The sequence below is a fragment of the Myotis yumanensis genome, unplaced genomic scaffold (assembly GCF_028538775.1).
Source record: "Myotis yumanensis isolate MYYU_CA2020_CCGP unplaced genomic scaffold, mMyoYum1.0.hap1 SCAF_1, whole genome shotgun sequence".
Lineage (NCBI taxonomy): Eukaryota > Metazoa > Chordata > Mammalia > Chiroptera > Vespertilionidae > Myotis > Myotis yumanensis.
This window is the reverse complement of record NW_027223752.1, coordinates 65,140,433-65,164,388: the sequence shown is the minus strand read 5'-3', so window position 1 is coordinate 65,164,388 and position 23,956 is coordinate 65,140,433. Positions and strand designations below refer to the sequence as shown.

The following is a 23,956-nucleotide window of genomic DNA, read 5'->3' as shown; positions in this document are numbered from 1 at the left end:
AGAGAAGGGCTACCCAAAAAGTTACTTACTTTTTTCCAGAGTCTAATATCATTCTTCCATTGTATGAGTGTGAAATATATCATAGGCCCTAGTTGGTTTGGCTCAGTGGATAGAGTGTCAGCCCATGGACTGAATGGTCCCAGGTTCAATTCCAGTCAAGGGCACATGCCCGAGTTGTGGGCTCAATCCCCAGTAGGGGGCGTGCAGGAGGCAGCCGATCAATGATTCTCTTTCATCATTGATGTTTCTATCTCTCTCTCCCTCTCCCTTCCTCTCTGAAATCAATAAAAATATATTAAAGTATAAGTATATACACACACATATATGTATGTATATGTATATATATAATAGAAAAACAGTTTGGCATATCTTTACCTACCTCTGGAGGATACGAAATAATTAAAGTCTCTTAAATTTAAAGAAATGCTGTTCTGACTGGCTTAGAAAGACTCCTAAGCCATATAAAGGGTAGATATATAGAGAGAGAAGGAAAGAATTAAACTTTTCATGCTCTAAGTACAATGGCCTTTTAAGTGTGTGTGGGGGTGTAACTACAAAGGGACAGATAGCACAGGGACTTTTTTAGGATGATGAAACTGCTCTGTATCCTGATCAATCTACATGTGTTAAAATGTGTAGAACGGTATACCAAATTTAAAAATGAGTCAATTTTACTGTAGGACAATTTTTCAATTTTAAAGATAAAAAATTAACCTGTAAGTATCTTCAGAAGGGCCAAATAACAGTTTTGACTTTTCTTCCTGCCCCAGTGCAAGCACTCAAGAGCCAAAGTACCAATCTGCAGCAGCTATAAATTGCAACTGGCCAATTATATGAGGTCCAATTTTACAGCCAAATTGATTCCTTTTTTTTTAAATCCTCACCTGAGGGTATGTCTTCATTGATTTTAGAGAGGAAAGGAGAAAGAGAGAGAGAGAAAGAGAGAGAGAGAGAGAGAGAGAGAGAGAGAGAGAGAGAGAGAAAGATCAATTAGTTGCCTCCTGCACTCACCCTGACTGGGGTTCGAACCTGCAACCTAAACATGTGCCCTGACCAGGGATGGAACCCGCAACCTTTTGTTGTATGGAACAACACTCCAACCAACTGAGCCACCTGGCCAGGGCCAAATTGATTCTTTTTAAAGTACCAGAAAATATATTCCTGAAAAGAATTACTTCTTTGAGAGAATTGATCTTATGCTCTTGCCATTGATCATATATATATATATATGTATATATATATATGTGTGTGTGTGTGTGTGTGTGTGTATTTGATCTTATGCCATTGCCATTGATCATATATATATATTTTTTTTTTCAAGAAAGAATAAAAAAAGAATCACACTAGAGATCTATTTTAATTTTTATAACATTACTAAAAGCTAAGTTTTTAACTTCTAGGTAATTTAAGATCCCTTCTAACTTTTATACTTCCAGTACTAACTTAAACAGCTCCCTTTAGAATTATACATGACCTGTTTTTTATGTTTTTATTAATCTACTCAAAAGTAATCAAAATATTTGAGTTCCTCACCTGCTCTTTACTATTCTTTTTAAGTCTGTGGTAGCAAGGCCTTGCTTTAATGTGACTTATTCAAAAGCTTCTGTTTAGAACATTTACTCAGGCCTTTAAAAATATTTTCTAATCTAGACGCAGGTGGCTTTCAAACTGTGGTCTGTACCTGGTCCAAAGTGGGAGTGAGAATTGTGTCTGGATGAGACCCTGAGGACAGTGAAGAAAAGAAGAGGTGCCCCTCTTTCCACGCGATCGGACTCTGGACACCCAGCAATGGCCGCTTGGAAGAGCCAGGGAGGAGCAGAGCACACGGTAGCCCCTCCCATTTCCCTGCGAGGCCACACTGACACTGACCTTTCTCTCCACAGCCTCCATGCCACCCCCTTCCCTGTCATGAAACCCAAATTCAAGTGACCACTGTGCCCCCTCCAGAAGGCAACAATGCTCCGACACTGGCGGAGAAATGGGCCGGAGCAAAATGCCCCTGAAGGAATACTCTGTACCGGGCTCAGAGGACTGGGTAGGGTCACCTGAGCAGCCCACAAGCAAATGCAAAATGAGGATCCCGGGTTTCAGACTCAAAGTGACTCAGGTCCACTCCTGTTTTCAGAAACTGTTTTTGCCTCTTAGGAAAAGATCGATAGAGAAGAATGACTTTCTCCTATATGTAGGCCAGTTTCTACTAAGGTCTTAATAATCATCTCAACACTTAAAAGTATGATGTGACCTATATTAGTGTGAAATCGCCAAAAGAGACGTCTATGTATGCCTTCCCCCCTGCACAGGAGAAGAAGTGTGCTGGTTTCAACGGAACAGTGAGGCCGGGGAAATCAACTGAAGGAAACATGGTATTAACTTGTGCTGTACCTTCTCCTGCATCTGCTGCTCCTTTTCGATGGTCTTCCTGAGAGTTGATTCTAGGTCACCCTTCTCTCTGCACACTTCCAGGTAACACTCCTGCACAGCGGCCATCTCCTTATTCATCTTATCCAGTTCAGACCTTGGATACACAAAACCAGCAGCTAAATGACCACCAAAAAAATATAAGGGCTGCAGCACAATGTTCTCTAAAATAGGAAATAGGAGAGTGTTGTCTTCCAGCTTCGAAGGCAGCTAAACTGTTTTATTCTCACCTAAGTTGCAAGCGAGTCCCCTCATAGACCTCAAAGAGCTGCTGCTTCTCCACAGCATGCTTCGCTAACAGGCTCTCGCGAATCTGGGCTTTCACGGCTTCATGGTGCTGCTGGTAAGTCCTCTCACACCTGCGAACAAGGCAGCCAGCGGAACCTAAGGCAGTGCCCAGCTTCACAAGAAACCCCAAGTCCACTGATTTCCCTTCCTCCCTTTCCCCGACTCTTCTCTAATGCACATGATAATTAAGGTCAGATTGGTTGTCCCCAACCAAAAATGGTAATGATTAATTTTCACTGTATCATAAGAATCTTCAAATTTTTCTTTCCTCAAATGTTTCTAGAAAAAGAATTAGAAACTTGGATTGAGGATGTCCTTCACACAGAGAGAACAGTCTGTGTTGAGGACTTGTTTATAAAAAATGAATTGAAATAACTGAGTATGTGTGGTTCCTAAATTGCAATTCATCTACATTAAACACAAATACTTAGTAGTACCAAACTCACAAGTAAGTTATGTTCCAAAAGTCCGTTTCCAAGTTTATGATTTGGTATTTGGAAGACATACCCTTTCACAGATCTCTTCCTTATATAAAGTAGCCTTTAAAACATCATTACGCTATCCCATTTCAATGAACCCCCATTTGACGGTGCTATAGAACCCAACACACCACCTAACATCACTTCTATGGAAAATGGGTTCCAAATTCTAATTTGAGAAGCCAGGGACTCGTCTTCTCCAAGCTAAGGTCTCAATAGGAAGGGGTCACTCCATCATTTCTCTCGAATCTTTTTTTTTTGGCGGGGGGGGGGGGGGGGGGGGGGAAGGGGGGTGTGGGAGGGGAGGAAGATGAGGGGAAAGCAAATGGGGAGGGTGTCCAGGAGGCAGGCATTATATAGACTTTATAGACTTTACCTATCAATAGTTTCTTGTTTATCACGGTCAAAATCTTGTACCATTTGTCTCATTTGATTACATAACTCCTGATTTGTATTTCTTAGTTTTTCTTCCATTTCTTTTAGTGCCTACATATAAAAGAATAAAGTGTTTGTTGGAAATAAACATCATTTTCAATGATTAATCTCATTTTTAAACATCCTCTGTATTTTATCTCTACCCTGTAACATTATCTGACATAGCATTTTCATAATCCCACAAAAGTCTCTTCATGCTTTGATAAGAGTACAGAATCATTTCTTTGACAAGGAGCTTTCTCTAAAGAGTAAAAATTTAAATTTTGTATTTTATTTGAAATATATGAAATGAAAACACTTAGCCAGAGAAGTATTGGCTAATTGATGCCTTAAAATAAGTCTTAAAATTAACAGTCTTCAGTAGCCTTTTAAATACAAGGGCTGGCTAAGGAGGAAAGAACACCTCTATTAGCCAAGCTACTGTACAGACAGAAAACTGGATTTACACTAACTTACTTTCTAATGAAACTACTACCCTGTGACCAACACTAATGGGAAATAACTGGAATCCTCAATCACCTACTAATATCCTTGTCTACTAACTCACGTTGCCTCCGTATTTTTGCATTTAATGAGGAAAATTCTCACAAAATATTTTTAAAATTTTTAATTACCTGATTTTGTTGTTGCAAAACTTGAATTTCATTTTCAAGTCGCAGAATATCATCTTTGACAATCAATTCAGAAGTAGAAGAGGCATCTGTTTTAGTCTAAATGTTTAAAAAAAGTCAAACGTTTTTCAGGTTCTTAAAAAAGTCTAAGTACTTATCTACCTATATAAAAAGCTAATATGCAAAGTGTCCCCTCAGGAGTTCAACCGGGATACTGGGAGTTTGATCGCTTGCTATGATGTGTGCTGACCACCAGGGGGGCAATGCGGAACATGGCAGGCAACCAGCGGCAGGGCGCTGAGGGAGCAAGGGAAGGAAGAGGCAGGGAGGTGGGAGGCGGGGAACCTGATCAGCCCTGACCGCTGGCCAGGCCTAGGAACCCTACCCATGCACAAATTTCGTGCACCGGGTCTCTAGTTTTGAAATAATGTCATACAAAGAAATTGCAGAAACAGTACAAATGATTTCCATATACCTTTTACCATGTCCCCAAATATAACCACAGTACAATGATCAAAACCAGGACATTGACTAGGGCACAATACTATTAACTAATCTACAAAATTTTCTGATTTTCCTCTAATGTCCTTTTCTGGCTCAGGATCCAATCTATGATCCCCCACTGCACTTACGTAGTTGTCACAGCTCATCGGTCTCCTCCAGTCTAAGACAGCTCCTCAGTCTCTGACCTTCAAACTCCTGATATTTTTGAGTACTAACCAATTATTTTGTAGCATGGCCCTCCATTTTTGTTTTTTTCTGATGTTACTTCATTAGTAAATTCAGGTTATGCATTTTTGGCATGAATGCCACAGCAATGATGCACATGCTTTTCAGGGGAGACACGATACCAATACGTTTCGTCACTGGTGATGATCAATTGATGAAGGGAGTGTCTGCAAGTACCTTCACTGAAAAGTTACTATTTTTCCACTTACAATTAATAATTACCTTATAAGGAGATACTTCAAGACTATGCAAATATTTTATTTTTCATCATACTTTCATCCATTAAATTTAGCATTTATTTATTTATATAACCAGTATTAACTCATAGGTACATATTTTACTCAACAAGTACAATTTTTAAGGCTTATGATAGGCTCTGGCAATTTTTTTCCAGAAAGTCTGTACAAATGTATACTCTCATGACTTTGTCCAACTCTCTTTACCTCCAATGGCAGTGACTATCTTTAAATAATGGTTGTATTTGATGGGGGAAAGGGTATCTAACAATGGCTTCCATTGGCATTCCTTGTATTGCCACCAGAGTGGAACCTCTTACATTCCTTCATTGTTCATTTGTTTTACACCTTCCCAAGTTTGTCTCTTTACATGACTGCATGTTTTCCTCTCACCATCTAAATGTCTTCCGTATTTATTTTTATGAGTTTTCAGAAAAGAAGGGAGAGGGAGAGACAGAAACATCGATGAGAAAGAAACATCAATTGGTTGCCTCCTGCACTGGCAATCGAGCCTGCAACCCAGGCGTGTGCCCTGACTGGGAATGGAATTGGCGACCTCCTGGTGCAGGGAATGACCAACTGAGCCACACCAGCCAGGCTATTTATGACTTTTTTATTCACTGAGGGGTATAAAGGTTGAAAAAAAAATAAAACCTACATTATTAGGCTTGTTGGTTTATGTATTTACCTGAACTCTGAGCTTTTTTACACAATGCTTAAAAAAATATCACGTACCAAGGTTCATTCTACTCATTGGGGAGGGGAAGGTATGTATATCTCATTCCCAGGTGGGGTGACAAAACACCAAGGCTTTGGCTCAGTCTTCCAATTCACAGAGCCTTCACTTTCAGAGGGAAGCTGCTCCAGTTGCTGACTTTCCCCTTTGCACTTGCCATCATTTCCCAGAAGCCATTTCTCTACCCCAGTTAGCTCTACAAACTCTACGAACCTCGACCGTGATGCTTTCTACATCCTTCTGCCCTTGCTGTAGGTCTTCGATTTTCTTCCGACAGCCTTTGAGGTCACTCTGCAGCTGAGACACCAGGCGGCGCTTCACGGAGTTGCTGCCCAGCAAACGCTGCACTTCTGCTTTCAGCCTCAGGATCACCTCATCGTTGGAAAGCTCTTTACCTGGGTCTTCTTGCTGGACCATGCTAATGAAGAAATTGGCATATTTAAAATTGAATCAAGTAACAGATCAAGCATGGTTATTCCTTAAAAGCTACAAACTGAACGGGAACCCTGAAATACTTTCTAAATAAAGTATCAATTATTTGACTATTCTGATGACTAGATGGTTGTTATATTAAATTTTTTTTTAAAAAGCTACAAACTGCAATGGTGGCCATGTGTTGTGACCTATGCAATCCTATGCCAGTATTTCAAAAGCAATTTTAACCTTTGTCAGACACAAGGACACTTTGGCTACGTCCCCATATACAGGAATACATTGATTCCTAGGAGGACCATTCCTAAGCTTAGTCCTGCTGCCCCATTGCAAGGTCAGCCACAGGAACTTCAATATGGCACGTGCTTTTGTTTTTGATAAGCTGCACACGGTATATGCATATATGTGTGTCCTTTAGGACTTCGGGAGAAATACAACAAAACAAAGGAGGAAAAAACAGTAAACACAAGTCATCCTAATCTACAATTTCTGTATCCCTTTTACTAAAACACAAGCCTAAGTGGATATCTGAACAATTGGAAAAAAAATAAGAAAACTAAAAGCCATTTAATCCCAATTTTAGTTTCAATAAATTTCAAAACTGCAATGAGGATTTGTGCTCCTTCTCGTAACGGGTTAAAAGAACCAGATTTGTCTTCCCACCTTAAAAAACTGGAAAACCAAATAAAATATATGAAGCAATGATTTTCGGTTGTTAGGCAATGGCAGCATAGCACGGTGATCCCTGAGAAAAGAAGAGCAAAACAGGGGAGCCCTCGGCTGCCACCGCTTCCTGCCTGCATTCTCCAGGGTGGAACACAGGGAGAGGAAACCCAAACAGGACCCAGCAATCTCACTGAGTTGCAAAGACCTCAGTTTGGGGAGGACAAAATGGCTAGAATTTGAGGAGGGAAAGAAAGCCACATGGAAAGAGAACTCTAGAGCTCTATGTCAGGAAGTTACCTCAAGACCAGGAAAAGCACAGAGGGGAAGTATTTCCATTCCAATGAGCTATAGTGGGAAGACCTCCGAATTCAGAGCATCAAATAGTCCCTGAGTAATGGGGCCAAATAAGCCCCAGATTAAAGGCTGCTCTAAACCTAATCTCACAAAACCTATAAAATAGCCTCAAAAGGATAAAGTGAATTCCAGGTAACTTAACTGTGTCACAGGAAAAAAATGACAGTATTTAAAATATACAGTAAAATCCAACTTCTAAAATACAAAATTTTAAGTGTCCAGCATCCAATCAAACTTTACCAGGCACGCAGATAAGCGGGAAAGAAAATAACCAGGAGATAAATTAATCAATAGAAAATGAACCAGAAATGACACAGGCAATAGAATTAATTAAATACACCATATGTTTAAGAACGTAGAAAAAAATCAAATATGATGAGGATAGAAATGAAAGACATAAAAAGATCCAAACTGGACTTACAGAGACAAAAAAAAATGATAATATGGTTGCCTAGAGCTGTGTGGACAGGAAGGGCTAATGGAGAATAAGTGGTAATGGGTATAGGGCAGTGATGGCGAACCTTTTGAGCTCGGCGTGTCAGCATTTTGAAAAACCCTAACTTAACTCTGGTGCCGTGTCACATATAGAAATTTTTTGATATTTGCAACCATAGTAAAACAAAGACTTACATTTTTGATATTTATTTTATATATTTAAATGCCATTTAACAAAGAAAAATCAACCAAATAAATGAGTTCGCGTGTCACCTCTGACACGCGTGTCATAGGTTCGCCATCACTGGTATAGGGTTTTAGGTGGGGGGGGGGATATTAAAATGTTCTAAAATTCGGTTATGGTGATGGTTGCACAACTCTGTGACTATACTAAAAAACACTGACTGTACTCTTAAAATTGGTAAATTTTATGGTTTGTGAAATATATAAACAAAACTGTAGAAGAAAACAAACAAGCACAAACACTATATGAGTTCCATTCGTATGAAAGCAAACCCAATCTATAGTGTTTAGGTATAAATATTAGGTCTTGAAAGGAAAACAACAATAAACAAAAACAGAAAATGATTGCCATAAGAGTCAAAATAGCAGTTACTCTCCAGGCTGTGACTGGAAAGAGGACTATGGGCAGTTTCTAGACCTGGGCAGTGGTTCCATGGGTATTCACTTTAAAATCATTCATTAAGTTTATGCTTCACGCCCTTTTCTTTATGTGTTGTACTTCACGATTTTAAAAGGTTTAAAAAGTAAACTAAACTATAAAAACACTAGAAAAATACCACCAACAAAATTTTAAACAGGAAAAATGACAACTTTCAACACTAGCTAGGTACATAGAAATAGGTACTGTCAGGATGTGGGAAACAATGCAAACTACAGGGCTACTTGGCAATATGTATCAAAGGCCTCACATAATGTGCAAATCCTTTAGCAAGAATATTCCTCCACATGTTAAGGAAATACTCCAAGATGTGAATAAAGACTTGGCTACAAGGATGCTTATAATAATAATGTATTATTTACAATTTCAAATTTTTTAAACAGCGTGTCACTAACTAAAATATATTACACTCATCCACATATCCATTAGTAAATATCCCAGATAATAAAAGCCTAATATGCAAATCGACCAAACAGCAGAATGACCGGGGGAACAACCAGTCACTATGAAGTGCACTGACCACCAGCGGGACAGACGCTCAATGCAGGAGCTGCCTCCAGCCCTCAGCCAAGGCAGGTGCCAGTGGGGGCCCCCCCGATCACCCCGCAGAGGGAGTCGACCGGCAGCGGTGGCAGGGGGCAGGGCCAGGGAGCAGGCAGCACCAGGCCGGCCAAGGTGGGTGCCAGTGGGGGCCCCCCAATCACCCCACCGGTCGCCCCACAGATCGGCCCTGATTGCTGGCCAGGCCTAGGGACTCTACCCGTGCACGAATTTCGTGCACCAGGCCTCTAGTATATAACAATATCTACTGACTAAAGATTTCAGAATGTATTAAGGCACATTATAAAACTATATTCTACATTATTTTATCTCTTAGAAACATCAAAACCGATGTGGAAATTATATACCAAAATGTGCCTTGGCCAGTGTGGCTCAGTTGGTTGAGCATCATCCCAGGCACTAAAAGGTCACCAGTTGGATTCTCGGTCAGGGCACATGCCCAGGTTTCAGGTTTGATCCCAAGTTGGAGTGCATGTGGGAGGCAACCAATCTAGGTTTCTCTTTCACATCAATGTTTCTCTCTCCCTCTCCCTTCCTGTCATTCTCTAAAATCAATAAAAACAGATTTTTTAAAAAGACATTATAAACTAAAATGTTAATAAAGGTTTTCTTCATGGGAGTTGAAGTAAGATTATAAGTGCTTTTAATTTTCTTGTTTTCTCACTCTGTATTTTCTTTTTTTTTTCCATAATAAAGGAGAAAGGTACTTTAAAAAATAAATATTGATAGCATGTACCCTTAAAATGATGTTAAGAAAATGGAACCTCATTGCTGTGGTCTTCCTCCACAAAACCCAAAGGGAAAACATAATTGTGAGATAAACAGCAAATTCCAATACAGGGGCTTCCTAGAAAATAGCTGACCAGTATTTCTCAGAACTGTCACGGTCATTGAAAAGAAGGAAATTCAATAACCAATGGACACAAGACACTGGGGGGTAGGGGAGGCCGGGGGTAGGTCAAGAGGGGAGGGGGAGGGTAGAGACATATGTAATACTCTTTGTAATACTTTAAGCAATAAAACAAAATTAAAAAAAAAAAAACCACTAAGTTTACTCTGAGCATCTTAGAACTGAAAAAAAAATGTAATGGCTCCCTATTTAGATAATAAAGTTTTTCCCATGAAAATTTAAAAAAAAAGAAGGAAATTCAAGAGGAACCTAAGGAAATATGACTCCTAAATATAACATGGTACCCTCTCATGTGATCCTGGGACAGAAAAGGGACATCAAGTAAAAACAAAGACCATCTAAATCAGCAATAGCGAACCTTTTGAGCTCGGCGTGTCAGCATTTTGAAAAACCCTAACTTAACTTTGGTGCTGTGTCACATATAGAAATTTTTTGATATTTGCAACCATAGTAAAACAAAGACTTCTATTTTTGATATTTATTTTATATATTTAAATGCCATTTAACAAAGAAAAATCAACCAAAAAAGTGAGTTCGCGTGTCACCTCTGACACGAGTGTCATAGGTTCGCCATCACTGATCTAAATTAACCATGGATATATCAGTCAATGATGCTATATCAATATTATTTCATTAACTGTAACAAAGTACTGTGCTGATGTAGGATGTTAATAGGGGGAAATGGGTGTAAATGGGTATACAAAAACTGTTTGTATTATTCTAATTTTGTTTAAATCTAAAACTGTTCTAAAATACATCTATTTCTTAAAAAATAAATAAATAGTATCTGAGTTAAAATTTTTACTGTTTTCAGCTTCAAATGATTCCAAACAAAACATTAGTGTATATGCTACATGTACACATATGCATACAGAGAGAGAATTAAGAACATATATAGTTTTAACATAATAAAAGGAGCTCCATCCAATATGCTACATACTTATTGATATACTGTTCACATATGTGATATACAGTATCACAGTGTATATATAGATCTCAGTGTATGTAAATATATGCCTGCATATATATAATCTCACCTATTTTAACCACTTCCATCTATATAGAAACAGAATATGTAAATATAACAGAAATAGACTTATATAAGAAATAGAATATAAAACATATTGAATGCATCTGCCCATGCTGTGAGACATGGTGAACTGACTTTAAGGAGAACACTTACTTTGCTCAGTTAACAAATTATGCATCCCTCATTTCTTTCCTTACTGACTGCTGACCACTGAAACAGCACATCGTGTACTCCTGGAGGGAGCCAAGTCAGAGAGCAGAGAAAGTACTTGCTAAAATAATTTTCTCTTCTTTTCCAAAAGGGAAAAGTCAACGGGGGTGACCAGCCCTGCATAAGGCTCACTACTGAGCCCTGTGGAAGTTGGTTCCCCTGAATCCAAATAAACTGTAGTCCCTTGTGAAGCCTGCTGAGAAGACCAAAGGGAAAAGGCATTCCACTTGTTAAATGTTTATTATTTGAGCTTCGCAGCCAACTATAATAAGGGAGAGGAGAAGCTGTCTGCAAGCCACATGCAGATTTAGTTACTCAAATTCCACGAATGTGAAACAGAACACTGAGACTAAGCCCTTCACATTTACCAGGCGGTAGCTTGAGGGATGTAGTAGCTGGGGATAAAAGCTTGGAGCCGCTAATAATTGGGGCTGTGATTTGAAAGCAGCTCAAGTCAACAAAGAACTAAAATTCTCGACAATGGGAAAACCGTTGCTTCCTCTTGTTCTAAGAATCACAGGCCAGCAGAGGAAAGGTACAAATCTTCTCTCCTATTACAACCCCCACGTTGATCTAAGAAAGAATATTTCTACTTCCTCCTCTAAACTGAATTCTTATCTATCAGACTGCGGGCAGGTGGGATGACTGTAGCTGAACCTTTCTTCAGATGTCCCGTGTTTCATTTAATTCTTCTCAATGACTGAGCCTCAGTGACTACCCACTATGTGTTAAGTTACTCTCCACTTTCTCAGTTGTACACGGCTGGTATTCCTTTTCCCACGACAGAGATGTGATGTCTCAGATTTATTATCTATAGGAATAGGCTTTAGATTACTATAAGATTTTAGCTATGAGTATTACACTTAAGTAGAAAGAGCAAAAGTAGAATACATTTTAGTAGACATTATGATGAAGTCAGTCTACTTGAAAATATATATATTATATACACATATATAATATATATATATACACATATATATATTATTTACCCAATTTCCAAGCTAATTATGGCATAAATTAAAGCAATAACATACTGGAAAAAAAGCTTTCCTGGCATGAACTAAATATTTAAAATAAAAGACATAAAGAATGACGTTTAAGGCCAAATGGTTTGCCTGTCATGTAAACACAGAACAACAGGTTTACGTGACAGTGAAGTTTGGGGTTCAAGTACTGGCTCTGCTGATAATGGTCCACTTTCTTGGGAAGAAGAGTTTAGCTCTTTGAGCTCTGATTTTCCCAATTCTAATGTGATGACTGATAACGGATCTGACACTTTTCTCAAGGCTGAGATGTGGATCAAGGACCTTTTATAAAGAATGTGTTGAGTAAGAAGTGGATTGATATAAGATCTGATCAATGGTGTATTTTAACCAATCACCTATTAAATAATAATAGTAACACCTACCGTTGATGAAGTGCCTCACATGCTGGAACATATTACATAAGGTCCTTTTTATTCATTATCTGTTTTAATCCTCACTTGAACCCCCAAGATGTATCCTATAATCCACTTATAGAAAAAGCCTGATAAGAAAACAGGCTTGGAAAAGTTAAGAAACTTGCCCAAGGTCATAAAGCTACTAATAAATGGCAAAACTATTATTCAAAACAAAATCTGAATCATCTGGCATCAACAGGAAATGAGGCATTCACAACAGTAAATTTTCCAGATGACATTTTTAACTTTAAATTTTTATGTAAATCTGTCTAAAAAATGTAACACATACATCCTCTTGCACTTTAATTAACTAACCATGCTCACAGCTTTCTTGGACAACCTGGGATCATGTGGATCAGCAGCTCCATCCAACCCATTGTGCTCCCATAGACCTCTCCTTGCTGCGCTGTCTGGCTAACCCATGGCAGTACCTCTCCCAACCTCTAGCCCCAGCTACTCTTCCATCAGATAACTCATGGGTACAAACAAATCCAAGTCCGTAATGGCCCTAGGCTAGGAGCCTGACGATGACTCCAACGAAATACACCACATGATTTAGTTCTATGATTTTCTTCTTTGCTTTCTCGCGGATTGTAGCTGTGGTCTTTGGAGATGACAGTCGCTAAAGGCTGACCTCCAGGTAAACGGGGCCTTACTAAACTAAACAACATCTTGTTTCACAGTATTTCCTGATCACTTGAGATTTCAATTTAATGAATCTCACCTTACAGGTCTAAAAACAAAAGCCGGTACTAAAATATATAAGTTCTACAAGCTATTGCAGAGCAAACCCTTCGGGATACTTATATACTTGTATTTAGCTGCCTGATGCCTGAAACCAACAGGTAATGGACACTCCCACTAAACAATAATGATAGTAAACTCTGTCTTGAACTGGAAACCGGATGGTGCTGGTGTGGGCCAATGCATTCAAGGCTTTCCTTAGCCTGAACACAGTCTCTTCCAGACAGGCACCTCTCATCTTATCCCAGCTCACCAGAGGGAAGGAGAAATAGCGCTTTGTACACTAAGCATGTAGCACTTGGCTGCTTACAAGTATGCCTCCCCCTCCCCACCAGACAGAAGGTGAACCCCTGTGGGAAGGGACTGTCTATAGCTCATCTTCTGTACTCCACTCCCAGAGCCTTCATCACACCTTCCAGAAAGCAAGTGCTTCACAAATATGCATCCTCTCCTCCATTCATCTTTTAAGTGTTTAATGATTCCTAAATATACTCCCTCCTCTAACACCACCATGTCCTCCACCATCAGTCCCAGGGAGGGACGATAAAACAGTCCCTTCCACAGGACTGCTAAAATAGCTGTGTTAAAAATCCCTATTTTAAGACGAAATCCCTATTTTAAAAGTAAGGCCACAGTAAGATTCCTAGGGAAAATTAATGCTTATTTTCTCATATACTACTGAGAAATGCCAGACGCCTGCCTTCAACAGTGTTAATATAATAAAAATAATATGCTTCGCCTTAATAGTAAAACAGATCCATAACCTCAATTGTAGAATTTACTTTGTATATTTTAGCTAGATTAGTCATTTTTTTACCTTACTAAAACTGACGTGCCTATTGGTGCTGAAGACAGCGCAATATCAGTTCTTGAGGTTTCTGTTCATTTTGATATCAGACGTTTGCACTTCATCAGATATTACTAAAACATACGGGGACCCCTGGTCAGCTCATCATCTCCTGCCTGGTGCCGCTTGTTTACCAAGCCTCATCAGCATTAATAATGCAGACTCTTCTACAGCAAACTATTTTCTCCATACCTCTTAACTTCGGATTTCTTCCAGTTGGCTTTTTTAATACCCAAATCCACGTATGATTCCATGAGTTCTGCGTTTAATTCTCCTTCTGAGTCACTTGGAAGTATTCCTAGTCTTGCAGCAGATTCATAGAGAGAAATTTCATCTTTTAGTTCTGCTAATTCTTCCTACAACACAAAATTATTAAAAGTTATTTTCATGGTTTTCCTATAAGAAGGAATCAGGCATTTTGTCTATGCTTCAGATTCATTTTAATGGTCAAGAGAAGGCAGAAACGCTTCTTCAAATACATGTTAGCACACGTTAACTAGAACTTTACGAAGGCCAGCGCGGATCAGGTTTTACTGAACGGAGGAACGAATACATGAGGAAGAACATGCAAGTCGGTTCTCTCACACCTCCCTCACATTCTGTTCTCTTCCATGAAAAGTGCCCCTGGAGCTGAGGTACCGGTGGCAGCACTTTTGGCTCGCTAGAGCGGGAGACAGAATAAACCGGTTTCCCAGCAACAGCTGTCCTTCATGGTCTGCCAGCAGCGAAAAGGCAAACCACCTCTCTCCGGTGGAGGGTCCCTTGGACCACTGCCTCCAGCAGGAAATGTCAGCGGCGCCGGAGGAGGAGGTGATAGCACCCCAGCTGCGCTGTAGGTTTTCACGCCTGTAGACAACCTTTTCTCTGGGGCACACACACAGACAGGCCCCTGGGCTTGACTCCCCAGCCATAGGGGCGAGCCTGTGAACAACTCTGACGGGCTGCTTTGGAGATGGTCCACTGCCTTTTTGATGTAGAGAAATCCAAGGTTCAGAAAGGTGATGTAATCTAGCCACCCACCGTCTCTTCCAAGGGGCCACGCTCACCTGCAAAGCCCTGTTCATGCTTTCACACATAGCATGTGCCTTCTGAGCTTGCTGCAGCTGGAGCCGGAGCTGAGCCACCTCCTGGACTGAGCCTAGCGGGGAAGGGTCACAGAATACACCAAACGTAAATGGCCAAAGCACCTATGGGGTACAGAAGACATGAATCCACTGAGGCTACAGAAGGTGGGATTCTGCTTTATTACGTTTTAATATCTATTCAGGTGCACATGAGAATAGTCAGGGCACCCAGAAGGCACAGGTCCAAGATTTCATATGGCTCCTCATATGTCTTTGGGAAGTTAAAAACATGGGCTACTGTGACCTTGCTGTGAATCAAATCACGTCTCCAGACCTGAACACTCTAGAAGTCCTTTAATAGGAGCATAACATTCCAACTCATAGAAAGCCAAAGTGAAAATTCTTTGGAACCCATTTCTATCCTCTAATAAGAAAACTACATCTGGTTGCCTTTAGCTTCTTTCTAAATGTTTTTATTTCCGCCACCCTGACCTCCACAAAGAAGCCTATTAGAATTATGCCTCTGAAACTTTAGTAACCTAGTATTATAAATGTAACAAGGGAGGTTCCCATTTAATTTTTTTCTTGTTTCTTTTATTCTTTTTTTAATATTTTTATTAATTTGAGAGAGAGAGAGGGAGGGAGAGGGATAGAGAGATAGACGCATTGATGAGAGAGAGACATCAACCCGCACACACCCCCACCGGGAATCGAGCACACAACCCAGACACATGCCCTGACCGGGAATGGAACCCAGACCCCCTGGTTCAACCACTGAGCCACACCCACATGGGAGTCAAATGAGGTGGGGGGAGGGGAGAGGATTCCATTTACAAGGGACTTTATTGGGTTTCCACAAAAGAAAATGAGCATCTGGGAAATGTTTAAGCAAAGTAATGATGACATATTATGCAACTAAGAAAATCATATTTTCAAATCCTTTAATGGCAAGGAAAAAGGCTCATAGTTTATGACATGGGAAACAAAAGGACACTAAACTAAACCATGAGGGGAGACCTAAATAGAGCATGGTCCAAATTTTGATCAAAACACACACATTTAGACAATCTTTGACATTAGTACTTTTGACTTGTTTTGTTTTGTTTTTTAGAGAGTGGGAAAGGGAGAGAAAAACATCGATGTGAGAGCAAAACATCAATCGGTTGCCCTTGCACGTGCCCCAAATAGGGCTGGGGATAGAACCTGTAACCTCACTTTTTGGTGTGTTTTTTTATAAGAGAAAGCTTCTTTACAAAGTTACAGAGGTAGATGATGTGAGCTTTAGAAGAACTGGGCTCAGGAAACAAGGCAGAGAAGCAAAAGAAGGGCCCTTGAAAATCAAGAGAAAGAAAGCAAAGTACACTTAAAAAAAGACTCCAGTGGGCGTGCTCTAGGGAGCAAAAGAATGAGCTAGGTGCTCTGTCTTGAGGGTTTTAAAGGTGGAGATCTGAGGGGAGGTCTAGCGACAGATCTCAATAGAATATTCATCAGCTTTCCAGGTGTGTCCTTTCAGGGCTGTGGTCTCCACTGATTGGTGGGCGCCAGGGCAGGGGACCATTAATCCTTGCAGCTGGTCCTGATGTCAGCCCTGGCATGCAACTGAGGCCTAGACATTATCGCTAAGGAGTTAGTGCTTAAGGGAGTGGTCGTGCAAGGCCCTAAATGGGAGTAGAATGAGGCCACTCTTCAGCCCTTTGTCCCTCCTCTAAGGGGGTCTATCACATGACTAGAGGCATGCCAGGGGAGGAAAGGTCAGGGGAGGGTCCGAACCACATGAGCATCAGTGTGAAGGGTCAGGGAGTCTAAACCCATGAGCAGAGACACTCCAAGGGAGGAAAGGTCACCCTGAGGCAGGTCCTTGTTTTCCTAGTTTTGTCCATTGCCAGGTACCTGGGGATTTCTGCCCAGGGGAACTTCTATACCTAGCCCATCATCCTTGCTCTGCTCATGTCTACCACATTCCCCACTCCAGGGTCAGGGCTCTAATCGACTTTTGAATAACCCACTCATACACATTGTACCAATAGTCAGAATTGACTTAACATGCCAAAGTGTAACTTCCATATATATGTTAATTAATAACCCCTGAGCTATTTCCACAGCATGGAAAATAAAAATTTGATTATTTTATTGCCTTTTACTCTAATATCTACACAAAAAAAGACAAACATGCAAATTGACCATACCTTCGCTACACCTTAAGCCATGCTCACCTGCCAATCAGAGCGACTATATGCAAATTAACCCAACCAAGATGACAGCCGGCAGCCATGGAGCTGGAGCGAGCAGGAGGCTTTTTGCCCAGTGTAGGAGGAAGGCAAGCTTCTCGCCGGCTGCGGCCAGCTCTGAGCTCCACTCAAGGCAACAAAGTTTCAATTATAGAAGATAAATAAACCCCAGATACCTGCTTTCAGCTAGCCGTGGCCACGGAGCTGGAGCAAGCAGGAGGCTTGGGTTGCCCCTGGCGATGGAGGAAGCCAAGCTTCCCGCCCGCCCTGGCTGGCTCTGAGCTCCACTAGAGGCTACAAAGTTTCAATTATAGAAGGTAAATAAATCCCAGAATAAAAAAATTTAAAAAAAGGAGAGGCTGGGAGCTTCCGTCGCCGGGGGGCTTGGCCAGCCTGAAAATGGCCCTCAGCCCCTCACCCAGACTGGCCAGGCACCCCAGTGGGGACCCCCTACCCTAAAGGGGGTGTGGCCAGTCTGCAAACAGCCATCAGCCCCTCACCCAGGCTGGCCAAACCTCCATGGGGTGAGGGTCCCCACTGGGGGGGGCTTGACCAGCCTGCAAACAGCCATCAGCCCCTCACCCAAGCTGGCCAGGCACCCTAGTGGAGACTCCCAGCTTGAAGGGGGTGTGACCAGCCTGCAAAGAGCCATCAGCCCCTCACCCAGGCTGGCCAGGCACCCCAGTGGGGACCCCCACCCTGAAGGGGGTGTGACCAGCCTGCAAACACCCATCAGCCCCTCACCCAGGCTGGCCAGGCACCCAAGCAGGACCCCACCCTGATCCGGGACACCCTTCAGGGCAAACCAGCTGGCCCCCACCTGTGCACCAGGCCTCTATCCTATATAATAAAAGGATAATATGCAAATTGACCCTAACAGCAGAAGGACTGGGAATGACTGGTCACTATGACACACACTGACCACCAGGGGGCAGATGCTTAATGCAGGAGCTGTCCCCTGGTGGTCAGTGCGCTCCCACAAGGGGAGCTCTGCTCAGCCACAAGCCAGGCTGATGGCTGCCAGCACAGAGGTGGTGGTGGGAGCCTCTCCCACCTCCTCAGCAGCACTAAGGATGTCCAACTGCAGCTTAGGTCTGCTCCCTGCTTATCAGTGGACATCCCCCGAGGGCTGCCGGGCTGCCAGAGGGATGTCTGACTGCCAGCTTGGGCCTGATCCCCCAGGGAGCGGGCCTACGCCAACAGGTAGACATCCTCTGAGAGGTCCCAGACTGCAAGAGGGCATAGGCCGGGCTGAGGGACCCCCCGAGTGCACAAATTTTTGTACACTGGGCCTCTAGTCATTTTATAAAAATGAATAGGAAATCAAAACACTGCTGAAACTAATGATAGGAAGCATATTCTCAAACTTAATACCATGGAGACCATAGGAGAAATCTTAAGAATGACAGCCCTGGATGGTGTGCTCAGTGGCTATAGTGTCTGCCCCTGGACCAAAGGGACATGACTTTGAAATCGGATCAAGGGCACATAATGGGTTGCAGGTTCGATCCCCGGTCTCCCTCCTAGCTCCCCCCTCCCCCACCGCCTCCAAGAGCGTGCAGAAGGCAACCATCAATGTCTCTCTCTCACATCAATGTTTCTCTCTCTCTCTCTTTCTCTCGCTCCCCCCCCCCCCCCTTCCCTTCCACTCTCTATAAAAATCAATGGAGCCTGCCTGGTGTGGTTCAGTGGTTGAGCATTGACCTATAAACTAGGAGGTCACTGTTCAATTCCTGGTCAGGGCACATGCCCAGGTTATGGGCTCGATCCCCAGTGTGGGGCATGCAGGAGGCTTCTCACCAGGGCCCAGGCCAGAGGCAACCAATCAATGTGTTTCTCTCACATCGATGTTTCTCTCTATCTTTCCCTCTCTCTTCCACTCTCTCTAAAAAACAATGGAAAAATATCCTTCGGTGAGGATTGATTTTTTAAAAAATTATAAAAACTATAACTCACTGGCTTCAATTAATTAGGTAAGTGGCTATATTCCATTGTGAGAGGGAAAATAATTAAAGAAGTTACACAAAATGACAGAACTACATGATCAGTGATCAATTCTAAACAGCAAAATATAACAGGATTTCATATCGTTTTTAGCTTTCAGAGACAGACTCTACATTATAATATGTAATTTATTATTCAATTTTTGAACATTCAGCTTTGGTACATTTTCAAAAGCAGGTTATTATGTATGCGTGTGGCCTTCATTTCACTTGAAGGAAATACGTTCAAATGTCTACTGCAGTTACCTCTGTGCAGTAGAATTATTGGTTATTGTTATTTTCTACCTTATATTGTCTGTGTTTTCCAAATTATCTAATAAATATGGACTAGCTCTGACACATGTATAGTAACGATGTTTAAAAAATTGTTACCAATGATCTTGATTGTCTTTTCTAGGTCTTTATAATTCAAGGCTCCTGTGTTCTCTCTGCATAGTATACTAGCCTTCTGGGAGACCACAGAGCCTCAGACACCCACCTGAGTGCAGCAAGTTGGCACACTGCTTTTGACTCTCCTCTAGGCTTCTGGACAATCTGTTAATCATCTCCGTCTTTTCTAATTTGGTTGCTTCTTGATTCCTTTCCAGTTGTTTCACCTTGTCTTTCAAATGACAGCAAATGTCTTCCTAAATAGAAAAAGTGTTCAAGAAGTCATTTTTATGATCCGTTATTAAGTATTAAACTATCAATTATCATTCATGATTGGGTTTTAAGTCAACTATAAAATCAGCACATGGCAACATCACCTCCTCTACAAGGAAAAGTGCACGGGACTGGGAGTCAGGCGAACCAAGTCATGCAATCTTGGTGAGTCATCAACTTCTCAGTCTGTTTTTTCTTTTGGAATTACACTAACAAAGGTTGAATTCCATGATTTCTAAAGTGCCTTCTGCTCTACATTCACAAGACACTGCTGTTCTAGAACTAGGTCCTATTCAGGCCAAAGGAAAGGCAGTACATTCCTACTAGTATTTGCACTTTACACTGCCAGTGAAGTGTGTGTAGACACATTCAGGCATGCCACTCTGACTCTGAAGCATGGAGTTTCTATCCCAGGACAGCAAGGACACAGACAAACACACGGAGCCTCCCTCGACTCTGAGCATCCAAAAGCTCATTCAGTTCTGAGCAGCCAAAAATAATCTTTCCCTCTTCTGAACTCCTTGTAAACTTGATTTGTTTCTCTCGTGTTTTTCCTTCTACCTTTTAATGTCTTATGTGTCTTCATAGTTTCCTTGCAGGTGCCTATGCAGTGCCTTACACATAGTATGTACTACAAAAAACAAAACAAAACAAAACAAAAAAAACTTAAAAATAAATGACAAAGAACAACAAATAGAATGAATGTGTGCACACATGTATGTGTGTAACTGTATGGGGATGTATAAATACAGAGCATGTATACAATGTATTCAAGTTTCTTAAAAAAAAAAAAATGCGTTTGTGTGTTTGGGAGCAGTGAGTCACAGGAGTGCTGAGCCCCTGTAGGAGAAATCATCACCTCTCATTCAAAAAGGACTTCACAGGCTGAATTCCAGGCCAAAGGAGCATGAGAAAGGCAGAGAGGTAAATTGGCTAAAGTTCCCTGGAAAAAACCTGAAGAAATTAATAGAAAGAGGAAAATCAAGAAAGGGCTTTAAAGCAGAAAGCATTAGGGGCCTGATCCATAGGAAAACCTCAAGCCTAATAACGCCCTAAGGATACCACCCCAAAGCACACCTCATAAGGATACGGACAGTGCCCCTGAGCAGAGGAAAGGACTCTGAAGTCTCCTGTTTTGGCTTAACAATTCATGTGAACTTTGTGTTCTAGTGCATGATGTAGTCATGTTTGCTTTAAATTTTTTCTTCTGAATTTGTGGGCAAAATGGAGCTCCTGGAAACTGCCCGTGTTTATCCAACCCTGCCAGCCTCTTGGCCACGCTGCTGATCCCCAGGCCAGCTCGGAAAGCAGGGCTCTCACGCACCGGAGTACCACGCAAGCACAGCGAGTGCCCTAAAGTCAATGACAGCGTGAACGTGTGTGCAAGAAGGGGTGGGGAGACAACTAACGCTTATGAGCTGGGGAAGTCATAGAGATTTTACAAGAGACTGCAAACTGGTTTAAAAAAAAAAAGTAGATATGAAAAACACTGTAAACAAAAGGCAGACTGTGGCGATGATTTACCTACATGCATTAATCAATTAAATCATGCAGTTTCCTGTTGACAAGTTCAGGAAAACAGAATACACTCATACACTGTGCAACTTAAACACCAAAAACAAACAAAACAAAATGAATGGCTCCATCTTTTCCATGATTAGCATGAGTGATGAGAACACTCAATTCAAGACAAAGACAGACATCTTTTTAAGACTGAATGAGACAAGTGGGGTCATAAAAAGAGTAATAATAGCTGAGTCCATGGAAGCAAATAAAATTGAACAGATTTCTATGGCACAGCCAAAATGAAGATTAGGACACACACACACACACACACACACACACACGTCTGTGAGAGTCCCTCAGCCAATAGAATGAGTTTAAATTAAATATAACATTAAAGAAAGGTAGGAAAGGGATCACGTGAAAATCATGACACTGAAAGCTGAAGATTTCAAGACCAGAATGAAAAAAGGTTTTAGACCCTCAAGGAGATAGAGATCCCCCCATGACACTTCCATGCATTAGAGATACAGAGGCAGGGTAGAGGAGAGAATCTGGGAGACAGTTGGCCAGGAGTGAGTTCTGTCGCTGAAGAACACTCCGAGCTCTGAGCAGCTCGTCCGCTCTCATCTTCTCTGTCACACAGGGGGACCTAGAGAAACTCAGCCAAAGTAACGAGAACTGTTACAATGTGTTGTGAGTGTGTACAATCCTTCCTACCCAGAAAAGCTGGTGGCTAAAAGACAACACTAAAGTAATATTATAATTTCACAAGCCATATATTTCTCAAAATATACTAGTTACAGAGACATTTTTAAAAAGCCCAGCTGTACCATGGATAGCTAAGTTAGGCAATCGCCGTGTTGAATTTTGTCTTTCAAAATATACTTAAATATACATCAAGCTAGTTTACATCCTGATGTTTAGCTGTTGTTCAATAAAGGTTTGCTGAACAGGTGAAATAATGCAATTAATCTACAACTGCAGTCGCTTCCCAGCAAGAATGTGTTTTTCATAAAGCGGTGATTTTCCACCTTTCAATATGAAGAAGCTCCCTGGTCTTCTAAAAAAAACACTGCATATGCTCACACCCAAAGAAAACTCCTCCGCTGTTTCAGAGGATCCATCCGTCTCCTGGGGCCCACTCCCGACTGCCTTAGAGGAGGCCAGGGTAAGAATCGCTTTAACCAGGAGCACTTACTCCGCGTGAGCATCTGCTCTGTCAACACTGTGCACATCAAACACACAGTACATGGGCACACAGTCACAACTATATGAGAGCCGCTCAGAACCAGACACCGGCGAACGTATTCATTTACTGAATTACCCAGTTATTTGTTCCTTGCTACTTACTTTCTAAGACTTGTTTTACTTTTCTTTGCAATCTGCTGAACAGAGTGTAGCAGGTAAGTGTTCCCCCAAAAGGGAAATAACATGCAGCTCCCTCTGTAATAGCCCTTATGACGAAAAAGCGGGCAAGGGGTAAAATGCAGTATGTACATATGGCTACCGGTTATGTAAGAAAATCTACATCGACCCTCTCCGTGTGGAAGAGACTCAATGCATTTTCAGATGACAGGCGGGCATCTCCCTCGCTCTGGTGGATTTTTACAGCACCTCTACAGTCAGGAGTCTCAATTTCGATTCTGAAATTATATAGACTGACCTTTCATTAAAAACACTACTGAAGCAACTGACAGCAAATGGAGAGCACAAAAGGGCACCATAATGAAACACTCCCAGAAAGAAACAACGATAAGCACTTTGGCATCGGCACTTTGCAAAGCAGTTGTGCAATTATACAGAGGCCTATATCCGTGCTGTGCTATGCGATGCTATTTAAGAACAACAACAAAACAGTCACAGAATGTAATGGCAGAAAAAAGACCTTAATCAGCACCTTCAGTGTCTGGTTCAGGGATCCGAAACCCATTCAGCACAGAGTCAAGACTTTGTTCTCTGCTCCAGACGGGGGCAGAGAATCGAGAATGGACTGGGCTCAGGAGCTGAACACACAGGAGTTCTCCCAGCCCTCCCCGTAACTGTCTAAGGCAGCAGAGAATGGAGACATCCTCAAGTAACCCAGGATGCAAAAGCCGCCAGACTCCACTCCTCTCTCATCATCCAAGGAGGACCATTCTCCACATCTAACTTTAATGCTATTCCCCACACACAACCAAAGTTAATAAAACTGTATTTCAAATTCCATTTGTCTATATATTATATAAAGTAAATACTCAATAATTTTACCTAACCTTTGTCTTTCCCCACC

General features: G+C 41.6%; 1 protein-coding gene across 1 annotated transcript in view; it reads right to left on the bottom strand.

Moving 5' to 3' along the window:
• Nucleotides 1–23,956, bottom strand: part of CEP152 (centrosomal protein 152) — a 93,983-nt gene that overhangs the window by 37,354 nt on the left and 32,673 nt on the right. The window contains exons 10-17 of the mRNA XM_070404693.1: nucleotides 20,018–20,165; nucleotides 15,291–15,382; nucleotides 14,437–14,600; nucleotides 6,146–6,350; nucleotides 4,235–4,330; nucleotides 3,562–3,671; nucleotides 2,649–2,777; nucleotides 2,383–2,515 (exon numbers count right to left, since the gene is read on the bottom strand). Coding sequence (XP_070260794.1) covers nucleotides 2,383–2,515; nucleotides 2,649–2,777; nucleotides 3,562–3,671; nucleotides 4,235–4,330; nucleotides 6,146–6,350; nucleotides 14,437–14,600; nucleotides 15,291–15,382; nucleotides 20,018–20,165 — 1,077 coding nt within the window. The remainder of the gene's footprint in view (nucleotides 1–2,382; nucleotides 2,516–2,648; nucleotides 2,778–3,561; nucleotides 3,672–4,234; nucleotides 4,331–6,145; nucleotides 6,351–14,436; nucleotides 14,601–15,290; nucleotides 15,383–20,017; nucleotides 20,166–23,956) is intronic.